Source organism: Ochlerotatus camptorhynchus, unplaced genomic scaffold, assembly GCF_037179485.1.
Source record: "Ochlerotatus camptorhynchus isolate MF236.1 unplaced genomic scaffold, CSIRO-AGI_Acam_v1.1 ptg000488l, whole genome shotgun sequence".
In the NCBI taxonomy this organism is placed as follows: Eukaryota; Metazoa; Arthropoda; class Insecta; order Diptera; family Culicidae; genus Ochlerotatus; species Ochlerotatus camptorhynchus.
In genome coordinates, this window is record NW_027040973.1 from 95,273 (window position 1) to 112,252 (window position 16,980).

At 37.9% G+C, this 16,980-nt stretch overlaps 1 protein-coding gene across 2 annotated transcripts in view; it reads left to right on the forward strand.

Annotated features, from left to right (window-relative positions):
* LOC135712506 (muscle M-line assembly protein unc-89-like) overlaps positions 1 to 16,980 on the forward strand; it is a 140,760-nt gene that overhangs the window by 60,641 nt on the left and 63,139 nt on the right. For both annotated transcript variants that reach the window (XM_065235452.1, XM_065235453.1), the window contains 2 exons: positions 2,321 to 3,247; positions 3,826 to 3,982. In XM_065235452.1, the coding sequence (XP_065091524.1) occupies positions 2,321 to 3,247; positions 3,826 to 3,982 (1,084 nt within the window). The remainder of the gene's footprint in view (positions 1 to 2,320; positions 3,248 to 3,825; positions 3,983 to 16,980) is intronic.

Below are 16,980 nucleotides of genomic sequence, written 5' to 3' on the forward strand. Positions count from 1 at the left end.
TTTGTTCAAACCCTTTCAAAAAAGAGAGGTAAAGTGCGGGATGCGCTTAGTAGGACGGAAATTAGATCAAAAACCCTACCGTAAAACGGGGTAACATTGATAATTTTTTAAAGTTTATTCTAATAATTTTTTGTTGCAATGAATATTTTTTAAATTTTATATTTTTAAAACAAGTACTGAGGATCGAGGAGTAAATTCGATAATTATTTGTTTAACGGAAATTAAAGCATTTGCCATATTTTTAAGGTTGTGTTACCGAACATCAGTATTTTGATTTGGGGTTACTTTGATAATGCTCGATGAATATAGAAAAAAAAATCGTGAAACTCAAACTTTTCAGTTCTGTAAATATGAAACTTTGAATGAGTATATAATCAGAAAACAACATAGTCAATAAGAATACATCATTGAATTTGTGATGGCCATATCGGAAATACATTTCATAAATGATGGTTTGAGTGCTTTTTCAAACAGGCGAAAAATACGCAAATGGTTTTTTTTTATATTTTTGTAAAATATTTAACTCATACAATATAAAAACTATATACGATATCAACGGAAATACACTAAGCTGCAATTCGGAGCCAATATTTCTAATTTAGAAAAAGCGCAGCGAGTTAATTTAATCTTTATAATATACTATCAAAGTTACCCGCATTATCAAAGATACCCCGTTTTACGATACTTCATATTTATACCTGCTAACCTATCAAAATTATCTAACCAATGAGATTCCGTTTACATACGGACTATCACTACTCATTATTTATTCAACACTAACTCTATCTACTACAGGATGGACTTTCATAGCTAATCTAAAAGCATAAATAGAGGTATCGTCTGATAATTTCAGTGCTTGGTACAGGAGTCTGTAATGTGTGTAGGGAAATCCTCTTTTTTTTTTCACCACAGATTTTTTTTTTTAAAACCATATTTAGTATTTTTGTTTAATCACTAGATTAAAGATGTACCGAGAATTGAATTGAGGGATTTCAAGCTAAAATGTTCCGATCGCGAGATATTGACGATCAATACCGAAATTTCGCCTAAATTTCCAACCCGTTTTGTGTGGTGTGTGCTGCTGATTTCCACTGTTACCCAATGATTAGGGAACTTTGATAAATAACGTAGTAGTTGAGGGAGGAGAGGGGTTTCAGAAGTTGGGACCGGCCATGTATTAGGTGGTTTAATTGGTCAAAGAAATATAAGTAATTTATGCATGGCCCTAATTTTACTTCCAAGGCGGTGTCGTAATGGGCGAGTTAAATTTAACTCGTGGTTAAAAGTTACAGATGAGTTATCGAATAACCCTACTATACGAGCGTGGTTATTTCGGACCGACTAGAAGTTAAATTTTGGTAACCGTGGCTGAGTTTTGTTTGAAAACTGATCAATTTTCGGCATTTTCGAACATTGAAAATAACTTTCGAAATGTCACGTTTAACCACGAGTTAAATTTAACTCGGCAATTGGTACACATGGGCTCGATTATTTTTTCGAAGGTACGCTTTTGTAAATAACGCATTTAATCGTCGATTTGGCGTAACTGGTAGCTCACCCACGCATGCTAACACTACCATCAGATGGAAGAAATTTTCCCCTACCTGTTATAGTGGTGTTAGAATGTGGGCAAGCTATCAGTTATGCCAAACCGACGATAAAATGCGTTGTTTACAAAAGCTGATATGTCCTTTCGAAAAAGTAATTGAGATTTGTAGTTATCATTCAGGCAAGGAGCGCTTGCGTCATCGAGGCGACGCCGCTACCAGTCAGCCAGTGATCTCGACGGCAACGACGCGCAAAGTTCGAGGTGAAAAACTCGAACGCTGCGCGCTTGACAGGAACCGCCTTCCTACTGCTACTGCTACTGCTGCTACTTACCTGCCATTCGAAGCGAAATGAGTTGAAGCACTTTAGCAGCGCTGCTTTATAACTTTTCAGATTATCACGACTGGGTTTGGGAAGAACGTTTATTTCATGAAAACAGTGATAAAATTTTCACTTTTTATTTGTACATTTTTAACAGTTAACAGTTTTTTTTTATGAAAAATTGAAAAAGCTTACGAGAGTTATTTCCTATCGATTGGCGTATTTGGATTTTAATTTCATCTATAAATGACAAAGTTATAAGCGTTCAAAACCTTACACCTTTTCATGACGGTCGCGATTTTAGGTTTACGATTTACCCCCAGTACCTTCCCGTAAGACGTAGTCTACGTCAACAAAAAAACGCGTAAAATCGGAGTTGAGCGCATACTGCAAAACAATAAGTATATATGTTACGAATGCCTTGTGAAATAAATCTTATTATTATTTACAGAATTCTACGACTCAAGAGCTAATGATCTTGTTCTGGAAACACAAGTTCACGGTGTACCTAATCCAGAAATTCAATGGTACAAGAATGAGGAAAAAATTACTTATGATGACAAATTGATGCTGAACCGTGAACCAAACGGGAAGTACCAGTTGCGCATACATAAACCTCATTTGGAGGATTGTGGTTTATATGAATGTCGCGCTAATAATAGTGATGGCCAAAGTAAAGTTAAACACGAAGTAAACTTCAACTCAAATGAGCAATTCGTTCATGCACATCGTGTTGAACACGCCGAACGATTTAAAAGGCAACACGAAGAGGAACTAGCATTTAGTTTACCCCTAAATATATCACAGGAAACATCACCACCGGTCAATGAAGACGACAGTGTCTACAGTGTGACAAACGAAGAGAATCAAGATTCTACTGCAAAGGATATAGAACAAGAAAAGGGTGATACCATAGATGCCCAATCTACTGATAAAGAAGTTGTAAAGGAACCTGAACCTCCAAAATCAAAACCGGTCTACAAACCTAAAATAATGCCCAGGCGAAGGTTTGATGATGGTCCATCAGAACCATTCATCATAAGGGATTCTAAAAAGAAGCTTACATGGGAAACTAAACTTAAAAACCTTCCTGCACAAGAAGGCGGAACCCTTAAACTTGTATGCATTGTTGCTGGGCCGCAACCTCAATACAAGTGGATGAAAAATGGAAAACCATTAGTATGGAGTAAGGATTTAGTAAATGCAACTAAAGCCGAGTTTGGTTGCATCAAAATCAACCATGTGACTTTATCAGACGCAGGAGAATACACGGCGCAAGCTAAGAACGCAGACAGTGAAATAGAGTGTTCTTGTAAAGTTACTGTATTTTCAAGCACCAAAGAAGTACAAACTAAACCTACATTTACAAGAATAACAGGTGAGTTTTAATGCTTTTGTCGGAAGATTGGTAGTAAATAATGATAAAACGCGCATACATTTAATTAGCCTGTGATGGAATCATCCTGCATGTATTTTATTTGCATGTGAGCTTCGTGATGATCATGCGGTTAGCGGCGTCATCCGTCGTTAAGGCGTATTGTGAGTGCCACGAAGTGATGGTTCGATTTTTGTCTAGACTGGGTGTTGTGTTTTGTGTGTTGTCTAGTGTTAAGTGGTCGTCTGTGCAATTGATTTTTTTTCATTCTGCCTGTACTGTATCTACATACGCATTAAGCATGGCTTTGATCATTAAGTTTATTAAAGTGCTATACATATATGTATACAGCTCGAGAATGTGTCTATGGATGCCAATGTTATACTTTGCTTATTTTTTCCTTGATTTGTTTTCCGTCGATCTTGTCTTCAATTGGTTAACAATTAATTTAATCATTAATCTTAATCATTGATGATAAATGTCTTAAGAGTTATGCTAAATGCTAATGATTAACCATTAATCATCAATGATTTATTAATTTTTACCGCCCTCTAATATTTTATTGTATTTTCATTGCATAGACTACTATGACATTCGAGTGAACGATCTTATACTAGAAGTCCACGTTCGAGGAACTCCCACTCCTACTTTGTTATGGGAAAGAGACGGAAGAGAGTTCAAGAATGGAATTGATAAAGTAATAATATCTCGCGAGAAAGATGGAGTCTACAAATTAAGGTAACTACTAACAAGTAAAGGTTTACGTTTTAGAAAAACAACGTTCAAAGATCCCTCATTCACAAAACTTAGTTGTATTTTCGGAAACCAATCCCCCTCCTCATAGAGTCTACGTAGCCTTTAATAATAATTGTAAAAAACAATCGTTTAGCTGTATCATATTAATTGAATTCTTGTATTTCATCTTTGGCTCATTCAGCCCAACTTGAACTTTATGACTGCTCTTAACTTGAGCACTTCCACAACTATCAAATCCGATGTTGTTTGCTTTTCCGATGTGTACCGAAAGGCTTTATTTATTTATTTATTTATTTGTCTTCAATCAAGAGTAGACCGTTTTGAAACAATGATGATTACATTTAATGCCTTACTTCTAAACAACGTTATATCCAAAAAACAAACAACAGTATTATGTTTACATTGTACTACTTTTGCGTGTTCATAATTAACGAATAGAATTGAAGTATTGCTTCATTTTGGCTTTTGTCATTGTAAAGTCAATAGTTTTGCAATTCGTATCACTCAAAATTGCAAATTTGGCATAGTTTGTACGATGTTGGCTTGTAATAAAACTAATTCGATTCCGTAGTTGCCGGGAGGGTATGTTAATATTAAATTTTGATAAAAGTTTTTTTGAATCAATGCGATGCAAAACGATATCATTTACAAATTAAACCATTACAAAATTTGGGGCGTATTTTTAATGTTTGGATCCTGAAGAGCATGCAGCGGGCTTCATATGATGGAAAAGAATATCTTGTCCGACCTATTTTACGAAGAGCAAACAATAAAAATTGCTTTTGTAATGATTCTTTTCGTTCTTCGTGCGTGACTGAAAAAGATAACCAAACTACGCAGACCTTGCATAAGCAATGCATAATGTTTGTATTGCATACGGGTCCTGAAAACTGTGACTATAACGCATGTTATTTGCTCTGTTGATGATTGTATTATAATAGAAAATGAATGTTAGTTTTGAATTTAGAAGTTAGCGCTCAAATTCCGAGCCGATCAGTAAATGTGTTTGGACAAGCAAGTTTCGGAAGTCGTTCACGGACTATTGTATGTTTCTTTATCGGTTATTTTCTACCGTCGCTTCAAATATCGCGTTCGCGTTCGCCACGACGTCATATTCCGCGATGCCGCGCCGCGAAAATACGTTTCGCGTTGACTATTCGCAGTTTCCGAAGATCCTCTCTCATGACGAGATCCATAAGTTCATCGGGAAAGAACTCGGTCTTACGCGCGAAAACGTGCTTCTACTCCAACCAAGCAGACGGCTTGGATGTACCTTCGTGAAGGTCAACAACCTTGAACTTGCCGAGAAGATCGCGGGGCAACGCGATAGCACCCAAGTAACATTTCCAGTTTTATAGAGGTTTTATAGCATTCTACAAGTCTAAATCATGGTCTACAGAACCTTCATAAAACCAAAATTGTTACTTGGGCAAGCACGAGTTCGTGTTTGATGGCAAGTCCTACGAGCTACGGATTACGACGGCTTGAACTACCCGAAAGCATCACCAACGACCAGATCTCAGTTTTCCTCACCGACTACGTTAGTAGTTTTTAGTTATTAGTGTTCGTGATCTAATGTGGGTGAACGATACAGTGATTTTGGTGGTGTTAATACCCGTGTTTGTGTTGCTCGAATGGTAGTAACGAAGAACATTTCTTCACTCGTGACAATACAGGGCGAAGAAACTGCGGTGGGATACAAGGGCAGCAGCAGTCCTGCTTACACTGCCATGAATTTGCACACATCGACATCCCACGTGTTCAAAACAAAAACAGAGAAAACCGATTGGCAATGAGTTTCGATGAGGTCACGCTCACGTATACGGTCGGGAGGAAATTACACCGGAAACAAGGTACGATCGCCCAGTTTGATCGACGTCGACACCTGCTCTAAGCATATCCAAGTAACCTCACTTTAAACCTTGAATTTACAACCACTAAAACACCTCCAGCTTTAGCTTTCCAGCTATTAGCAGCATTCGTACCGCAACGGAAATCTTCTTAATCGTCGCCGAACACCTGACGAGAGAGCGTGCGTGAATCCAGTTTGGTGCGTCAAGGCTCGGACGTAGAAATGATCAAACGCTTCCCGCATTCCACTCGTGGGGATGTCCTTAGGAAAGGAGGGAATAAACCGGATCGCAGACTGTGTTTCCGTTGACATTGTTTGACCATTAAGTCCACCCCACGAAGCATTTGTCACATCCTTGGATACTTGTGTGGCTTTTGATTGCTCCCAAGGCTTTTCCATTAGCAATTGGGCTAGATCTACGACCGCTTTCTCGAGGACTGTAGCTCTATCTGTACAGGCATAATATGTTTTGGCAGGAGATTCAAGATCTTCTATTTCTTTGATGTGCTCCTGGCTAGTATTTGTGTCACTTTGAGTTCCTTCGATCTCGTCGATGTCGTCCTCCTCATTCGTTGGAGTGATACGCACATATTTTCCGGGTTCTGCTTCCATTCTTCCTATGAAAAGAAAATGGACAAACAGGATTTTTAAATTCTTTCATGCTAGTCACTGATTTTTATGCACTATAATGATAAGCTTTTTGTCTTTAAAAGGTAGAGCACTACTTCGTCGTAAACGCCCGTTTCCGTTCTATCGACCAGAGAAGATCAATAATATCAATTATTTCACTATGTACAAATAAATAATGGGTTTTTTTTTCCGATGCGTTAGTTCATTAACTACAACATAAATCATGTTAGAGCGCATTGTATGAATATTTACGCTCATTGTTCTCAAAACAAAAGAAGCACTCCTAGCGAATCCCCTTGTCTACGTTTATCCGTAGGACGAAGAAAATCTAATGGCGTTTCAATGCGTTAGGACGGAATTAAGAACGAATTTAGAATCAAGAAGCAATATTAGACTAACAATATCTCAACAATTTGTGACTCTTTATCAAATTCAACGGTACATGGAAAGGTTAAAAAAATTAGAAGTCATCTTTGACAGAATGATTCCATTTTTTGTTTAAAATCGTTCAGAAAAGAGAGGTAAAGGGCAACCCGCCCTCAAAAACCCTAGTTCTATTTTTGTCAAGCGCAACAAAACAAAACAAAATTGTGGAAATATTTGATTTTACGAAGCAGAAGAAAAAAAATGGTCTAGATCAATATTCTATTCGATACTATTTTGCCTTACCTTACCAGTTTAGTGACCTTACCAATTTAGGGAAGTCTTGCCGAAGTTCAGGGAAGTCCTGCTGGAGATCAGAGAAGTTCAGGGAAGGGCTGCTGAAGTTCAGGGAAGTCCTTTCATTTCAATTCATGGAAATCAGGGAAGTCTTGATGAAGTTCAGGGAACTCATGCCGAAGTTCAGGGAAGGCCTGTCGAACCTCAGGGAACTTCTGCTGAAGTTCAGCGAAGTCCTGCCTAAGTTCAGCGAAGTCCTGCCTAAGTTCAGAGAAGTTCTGCTGAAGTTCAGGAAAGTTCTGCTGAAGTTCAGGGAAGTTCTGCCGAAGTTCATGGAATTATGTAATTATCTTTAAAAATACCAAGACATATCAGAACATCCCGGTGGCGTCAACTGGGATTGTACCCAGGCCTGCTGGGGTGAAAGATGATCACGCTTACCACTACACAACCGGTGCCACTCAGGATCAATTTGATTTAAACAATATTTTATTTAGCAATGGCAAAGGTGGGTGATTTCATAAATAGTATAATTTATCGAATTATCTTTAAAAATATCCGGATATATCAGAATACCTTCATCAAAAAGGCTGAAATTTTTACAAAATATACTCAAATACTTATGAAACAACTTGTTAAATTTGAAGATCAAATTGGTTTAAAAAATATTTTATTGATCAATGGCAAAGGTGGATGATTTCTACAATATTTGAATATATAGTTCAATTTATCTAATTATCTTTAAAAATATCAAGATATAACTGAAATAGTCAATCAAATAGGCTGAAATTTTCGCACAATATCCTCAAATACTTGTGAAACAACATGTCAAAATTGAGGAACCTTTTGATTTGAAAAATATTTCATTTAGCAATGGCAAAGGTGGGTGGTTTCTAAAATAGTTCCATTTATCCTTAAAAATATCCAGATATATCAGAAAACCTCCATCAAATAGGCTGAAACTTTCACAGAGTATCCTTAAATTAACTTACTCATACACACACTTGAATTGTTTTTATTATTTCACAAATACACGCGTTTCCAACATGACTTAGAAATACTCTCAATTTAAAAATATTTTTATTATTTATTTTCAAGCACTTTCATAATGGAGTTCTTGCGACATTGACATTGCCGAATAGCATCCGTTTTCAATTATCGATCATTTTCGCAAAATATTTCGAATTGAAATACCAAAATATATCTCACAATATGCATCAATTATTGCGAATGAAAAACGCCACGCGCGAGCTTGTTCCTGCTGACGGTGCTGATGGTTTTTCTTGCTAATTCATTCATGGATCGCCCCGTCGTGTGGCTTTTTTCGCTTACTCTATTTTGTGCGAGCGTTCCAAATCATATTTTTCTTCAACCTGGCGCATGTTTACGCACAGATACACGCAAAAGCCAGTTGGTAGCTTAGGAAAACGAAATCTAATGCTCCAAGCATTAGCACTGCGTTACAAAATATGGTTTTCATTGAAATAATGCATTTTACAGGTATGTTGTCTTCGGAGGAAATGTTCTTAACAATATTTTTAAACGATATACGGGAGTGAAATATGATCTTTTATACGAAATAATTGAGTAATTGATGAGCAAAGTTAGCGACCACTTTGATTTTGGTCCTAAAATTGAACTAAGAAAATGGTTTTCAGAAAATTTAAACAATAAAACAATCTTGTAAAAACTGCTGGAGACAGCAATTTTAGTTCTTTAATTTTGCACGGAAGAGTTTTTTTTCGATTGAGCGCTGCTTTATTTTGTAAAAAAAATCAATGAAGTAAGTCATTTTAATCCGATCCACTTTCACTTTAAGGAGCAAATCAATAGTAAATGGAAATCAGTTTAATTGCATGGTAACTTTATTTAAACAGATTCATTGCATGCGTTCATACTTGTATTGTGGTGTGCATCCCACTGCACCATGAATGATCAATCATTGGTCACATCGTAAGATCTGGATCCGTTCCGGATCCTCCTCTTCTTCTCAAACATGCATTCGTCCTGAAGAACTTTTAGATAGTAAGAGAGTAATTGTTGCCTCGACACGAAAAACCTGATGCCTCGTTGCTTTTTAAATGGCCCTTTATCGTTATTCAAAAGAATTTACGCGTGCCTCGCTTAATTTCCAATATCGTGTTCATCCCGAAACACCGATTTATGATAAATATCAATGCGTAAGAATCTTCAAAATCGGTCAAACCTCTTGGTCAACTTTAACAAACACGCTACGACCAAATGCTGGTTTTTCTTAAAAACATTTTTTCTTTGCGTTCGTTCCGTTCCGCAGCGTGCGTCCTGCTACGCGGATGATGGATGGCCTATTGGTGAAGAAGGTACTCGTCCCGAATACCTCCATTGAATAACTTTTCGCATGGAGCAAGCGGCGATGAAAAAAGGGGAAAAAATGGCTTACCTCACTGGATTGCAGAGATGAGAATATGAAAACAAAAACTTCCAGTTGCACTATCCGACACATTTTTTTTTTCCTCAGCACTCACAACTTTGGACTTTTCTGTCTATTTTCCTATGATGGGCGATTCCCGTGTGGTTAAAAATGTAGGTTCTATCGATCTTTAAGGCCAATTAAGAATAATGATTTCAGAATCGCCTATGTGTAATTCTATATTGCAGCCGGAAGGAATCACCCAGCTCAGGAGACAGACTCACGCACGACTTACTCTCACGGTGGCATGGGGAACAAAGAGGAAGAGACACGATGCTACAGTCTCTCGTGCCGTTGGTTCGGTGGAGGGTATGTGGTTGTGTGAGTGTGTTCCCTCAACTATTCGTTTAGCAAGGGGTGGAATCTAGGGGGAACAATGTAATACACATCAAGGTATATCCCACATTGCGAAGAGCACTGGTCATGTTGACAAAATTTTCCATCATTTCATCTGCTGAGAACAGATCGGGGTTGTTGTTTCGCATTGCTGGTTGTCTCCAGAATCCAGGTGGGATGGACAGCTTTGTCCAGCAGAAGATCCAAATGTCTCTTGCGCACTCCTCCACCCTGAAAGCTGAGGCCTTATCCTTCCTCCGTCCTGGTTGATTGTTGGTGGACGCCTATTTTCGAATGCGCTTGAAATCCTCGCGTTTGGAGCTCTGCTTGTCGGATCCTTGGTGAGCACTACCACAGTTGGCGCATTTGGTCGCCACAGCTTCATCCGCAGCACATTCGGGGTGGCATGGTCTTGAGCTCAATTGCCGCAGCGTGGCTTAATGTTGCAGTTGCAGGTGCCGTGTCCGAAGTTTAGACACCGTTGGCACTGAGTCACATCGCGATGGCCGCCACGGTATGGTTCCCAGCTGGCGATGATGGAATTGATTGAGCGGATGGCTTCCAGCGCGTTGAGTGTCACCATTCCCTTCTGGAAGTGTACCAGCAAAAGGCAGTCTGGGTACGCCTTCACATTATGGTCCCGCTTTGTCATCCGATAGACGACACTTGGGGCTAGCTTGTACTGGTCTCTGATTTCAGCTTCGATAAATTTTGGGTCGAAGTTTGGTAGGCCCCTGATGACGACCTTGAACGATTTCTCACCGGGAATGTCGTGGGTGAGGAATTCCACCTTGGCACCGACCAAGTCATACTCCGCTTTCGTACGGAGCACCAACTTGGTGCCGACTCTGTCCAACTTGAATTCGGCCTTAACATTTTTCACTACCAACGGAGGTAGCTTCACTTTTGCCGTGCTGATGTCGGCAGCATTTCCGAAATTGCCAATTTTGCTGCGCTTTTCTGCCACAGCTGACTAGATATTACCATCGATGGGAAGAATAGCAAACCTGTTCGATGTTGATACACCCGAGCTTCCTTCACCGGGATCGTTGTTCTTTACCGGGCTTCGCGAGCGATGCTTCCCCATTTCAGGACACACACACACACATACACAAACACCGCGAAAAAGAGAACGCGAACACTGTCGCAAAAAACTTTCCGGATAACTCGAGAGAGCGAGCTAAAACCAAACTAAACTGCTTAAGGGTCAAGCAGATAATGTCATACTTCAACGTAGCCCGTATTTATACCCTTCATAATTTCCCCTTCTTTACCCAGCGCTGCTAGCTGTGTCTGGATTTCCCCTTACGAAATAATGAGATTATGTTCTCATGCTCTCTTCTCTACTATAACCTATCACCTCTGCCATGTTTCACGCTAACTAGATTCTACCCATATTGAATGTTTTATTGCATGTTTAAATTCTCAAATTGTTGTGCCTTCAACTAGGTTATCATTCATTTATCATTATTATTCCACATCAACTCTATCTACCACACATTCTTAACAAGGTTTTTAAAGCATGTTTGAGAATACAAGTAAAGCAAAAGGTTCTCATAACCTCTATAAAGAAAATATTGAATTTCAACCAGCTTTATTGCGGTCTGCAGAAAATCAGCAATAAATACATTTTGATGTTTCGTTGCTTGACAGCAACCACGATATATAAGCGTGTTGTTGTTCTGTTCTAGAAAAACAATAACATTGGGCCAGACTGTTTTATGTTTTTTTTCCTTGGTTTGTTTTCCGTCGATCTTATTTTCCGTACTGAGTACCAATCAAAGAAGAGAAGTGGATCTCGTGTAGAAACCGGACAGTAGGGACGCCTGGCGGTAGCGGAAATTTTGGCTCCTGCTTTTGAAAAATAGGCGTGGATTTTATAGAATTGCTGAATCCATACGGATTTTATTTTTTTTTTTGTTTTTCGGTTCTACCAAATTGCATTTCAGCTCATATCTTTGAAAAATAATATTTTATTGAATGGACCTTGCTGAATCCATACGTGAAGTACGAACCGGGTTAATATTCACAAAAGTACGTATTTTCATAGAAATTTGATTCAGTTCTGCAGAACTGAATTTAGGCTTTAAAAAAAATAGGGTTGTATTTTATAGAATGGATCTTGTTGAATACGTGAAGGTTTGACCAGGTTTGCAATTTGGGTTTCTTTTTCTGCTAAGTTGAATTTTGATACCGTCCTTTGAAAGTTATGCATGGATTTTATAGAATGAACCTTGCAGAATTCATACGTGATGATTTTTTTAAGCACACGCAAAGCCAGGTTTAAATTGACAGAAGTACCTATTTTTGTTCAAATTTGGTTTTTCTGTTCAGCCATGATAGATTTTGGCTCCTTCCTTTGAATATTATGCTTGGATTTTGTTTAATAGGCCTTCCTAAATCCATACGTCTAGTTAGATTTTTTGAAGCACGCACAATTGTTGAGAAAACTGGGTTTAAATTCACAAAGTTGGTATTTTCATATCAATGTGGATTCCCTGTTCTGCCTTGTTGTATTTTAATAAGGAGGAACTATCGAAAACAGAACTTTTTTTTTTCTATAAGAAGTATTACGTTTGTGGTATTCAACTTGATGGTTTACCCGGAATTTATCAAAACCAAAAGATCAGTTGCTTTGATCCTATTGATCTACATTATTACCATTGTTCTTCCTTGAAAGGATGAAAAAACTTATGCGCGAAATGTATTGTTGATAACCCGAGTGATACACAAAATAAAGTCAACATTTGTAACTCCTGTAGTGTCAAAAATCACGGCTTCAAAGAAGTATAAGCCTAAAGTGAAGGCTAAGAAGTAATGCAAACGTTTGAAATATACGGTTTACATGTGATGTAAAACGAATTTTGAATGTTTATTTATTTTTTGTTTTATTTTTATCGATTATTCGCTGAAAATACTGCCGCCTACGGTCGACTGTTTCAAGACTTAAGAATTTACAACGATCCTCGTACGGTGGAAGGTTCACAGGTTCGTTACAAGGAAGGTGGCGAAGAGCATAACGAACAAATTTTCTATTGACGGTTTCCATCCTCGAATATAATTGGTTTTAGCTTCCGATGAAAAGCTTTGACATTGCACTTTTGGAGAAAGCCACCTTTCAAACTGTCGATCGGGTGCTGCAGCCGCAGGCAATCCGTAAAGCTTCGCACAAGCATGTAAATCTTAACATCGTCTGCGTAAAACGATCAGCTGCCAGTTGGAAGGATCAATCAAATCTCGTTAATGGAAATCGTGAATAGAAACGGACCCAAGATAGCCCATCCTCATTCCTTTATGTCATCACAAATGACCTGAATAGCTTTGGGTTGCGCTGAAGATTGGTTTGGATACGTCATACGTACGGTTGTACATTCGATATTGAATAATTGCTGCAGAAAATATGTGCCTGGTGAATTGATTACGGGTTTTACAGTACTTAGGCTTGCGATCTCAAATGCTTCAAGTACCGTATACGAGCATTGGACCATGTAATTTTAGGAGCAGGTCTTCTTAGAGGAACAACATCGTTTACTGTTCGACTCACAACCTCGTCAATGAAGTTCACGGCTTCATCAATGGAGGAGCACCACTCAAGGAACTGCCAATTGACGTAGGCCAGTGAGTGACTCAAAGCTGCAAAATCAGCTCTACGAAATTCCATGCTTTGTGGTTCAACGGTGTTACCATAGAGATCGGGTACTGATAGATTGATAGTAGCTTCCAACGCAGGGTGATCGGCATCGAGGGTGATCAAAGGCTCGGAGGCTTCGACAACAGTGCATTCCGATATGGCAGCTTTACTTATCAGGACAAGATCAACCGGCCGAGAGTTTCGGTTCAATATTAAATTGATTTGCTTGAATCCAGCATGTGCCCAAGTGGATGGCATGTGCGATCAAAGAACATCAATTGTCGGATGATCATTCGTGGAAATATTCCAGAACAACAAAAACCTGTTTTAGTCACCAAACATTAAAGCAAGGTCGTTGTGTTCTAATCGGGAAGCACAGCACCCAACGAACTGATATGAAACTCAACGCAGCTTAAATCAGATTTCCGGTTCGGAGGTAAGTACCCGAGCAAAGGATTATACCAAATTGATAACAAGTGCTGATACTCGATTATTAAGATTTGATAACTGAACATGTTTTCTTTGTGGTTGAATAAACAGCCAACATAACCAAAATTAAAGCATAAGAATACTTCTGGGATATCACAAAAATAACTGATTTAATTATCATTGAAAACATCTTGAAAACAAATCCTGTGATCAATGCCAATTTTTTCAACATAATTCGAAATTATTTTATCGCTTTGGTCTTAAAGCCTTACGCTTATAACTGAAATATGATTCGCCGTGTTTTTTTCTCATCATGTGGATAATATTTCAAGTTTTGAACTAAACTTGCATCATTTCATATTCTTTCATATTACCAACTGATACCAAAACTAACCGAGGTTGGTAGCTAAATTAGTTAAGCGATAACAACTCAAAACAAAATGATATCTGGTTTCCAAACTGATATCAGGTTGTTATTTTACTTTGCACCGATACTTATAGCTTTGTGTGGTGCCGTAATCTTAACCAACAACTGTTCAAGAGAAGTGCTAACCGGAGTAGGATCAAGGCAACTACTTTTAGATACTGAAATCAAAACACCACCACCACGTGATGTAGACTGTGTCCAATTTGGTGAATTTTCATTTAAATTTGACGGATGGAAAATTTTAAAATAAACCTGCTGTTATATCAGACTTATTTCAGACCGACTAGGAATCAATTTTGACAAACATCTTCTCGAAAATCCGACGATCAACAACAGAAGGATTTTCGAACAACATAATTTATTATCGAAGTGTCCAAATTTAAGTTAGAATTCAACGAATGGAACACAGCCTTACTATTCAGGCAATTACAATCATTGCGAAATACCGCGAAAAGATCCCCAAATGGTTGAGGTGAATGAATTCGGTCATCGAGGCAGGTTTCAATGGAAGCACACCAAAATTAGCTTCAGATCTTCAACTTATGTATTACTTTATCGAAATTCCTTTCAATATACAAATATTGCGACTGAAATAGTGACAGTAATTACGAAAGGAAAAAATGTTTTAGACAATAAAACTAACTTCTTTTCATCATGCCAACAATGAATCTACTTGTCCTGATATTACCGTTTCAAATCCACTATAAAACTAAAGTTTCAATAATGTTCGTGGTTGTCAATAATTTTCTTCAGGCATTTTAGTCAGACTGACTAGTTATCAACAGAACTGTCAAACGACTCTCAACAGAGTTAAGAAGAACAATAATGTTCTCGGATCGCGTGGTAAGACGATCGATAGGAAGGTGTTTAAATTTGATGGGCTCCTTCAATGTAGATTGCCGGGCATATAGTCTTAGTAACAGGCCTTTTGAGCTGTCCAGCTGACACCAAAGAAGAAGATGAAAACGAAGAATGCAGATTGTCGAAGAGATCTGTTAAGAGGCGCATTGGTGTTTGTTTCATCTTCCAACTCCGGTTCAGGTTGTTTTTTCTCATCATCAGGCATTTACAGCTTCTGCTCCTCCATAAGAAGTGAAGATGGTTCAAAAGATTGGGGAACTTGTTTCTTGACTGGGCTACTTGCGGAACGTTCCGGCTGAAACACTTTTTATACAGTCTCGCTGGAAGCCTTGATTCTTTTCCATAAATCCACGTTGAATCAAATTTTTATTGACGCTGGTTATTTCAAATTTTGACAAGTTGAAACTGAGTACTTATCACTGTTTTAAAAAAGATGTTTTTATGGCTAACTAGTTGTATTGTGGCTGCTTAATAAACAACATTGGTTTTGGTTATTGGGTTTTATAAAAGCAATTCAAACTGTTTTTTCGGACACTTCAAAGCAATCATAAAATCTTTCATAAATCAAACCAGCATAATATGATTTATCAGGGTTTTAGAGTCAGCTTTAAGGATACAATTATAAAAAAAACTAAAGGAAATGATTGTTGTTGCAATAAAACCATTATTAAGTTCATATAAAACCAAGCAGCTCTAGATTTGTAACTAGGGTGGGTATATTTCATTGTGATCAAATGCCTTGTTGAAGTCTGTATAGAGAGCTTCAACATGGTTTCCATTATCCATTGCAATCAGTGAATAATTCAAGAATTCGAGTAAATTTGTATTTGTTGAACGTTCTTCGAAGAATCCATATTGCAGGTTAACAGAATAACTGAAGTAATGAAATTGGGTTGTTAGCGGAATGCTTAAATAAAACAGCAAAAAAGGTTATCTTCCATTTAATTCCACTAAATTAATTTTGGTATCAATGACAGATACGTATTTCGACTACAATGTGCAGTCATCATCAGTGTCATTCCCACTAAGGGGCTGTTCATAAACTACGTAGACAGTTTTTTTGGGATTCGTGACCCCCCCCCTCCCCGTAGACAATTTTCCATACAAAAGGTTTAAAATTTGTATGGGACGTGGATAATTGTCAGCCCCCCCCCCCCAAACTGTCTACGTAGTTTATGAACAGCCCCTAAAGAACTTATCAAAATCTAACCCCCTTAAGTACTCATCCCATAGGTAAAAAAAATCAAGATCACAGGTATAAAAATGAAACTACAAACTGTCATTGATACCCAAATTAATTAAGTGAAATTAAATGAAAGATAACCTTTTATTGCTGTTTTATTTAAGCATTCCGCTAACAACCCAATTTCATTACTTCATTATGATGGCTACCAAGCCTTTGGGGTTTTTCTTAGAGTTGCACAGATTTTTCTCCTTTAGTTTACTTAAATCTTTGGTTACAACTGTAATGCCCAAGAACCAGTTGCCATCAATTACTTCGTTGGTACAATGCACAATGGGGAAAAATAAACGGAAAAATACATTAAATGGTATACCTCTGAAACTCGCTGAAACAAAAATATGATTCATATCATTTCTTAAGGTAAAAACCTATATATATGACATATTGATGCGTGTGGGGTTTGCTTTATCCGTACTCTTCGAATTTATCCTCCATCTTGTACACGTCCAACACCAAGTCTCA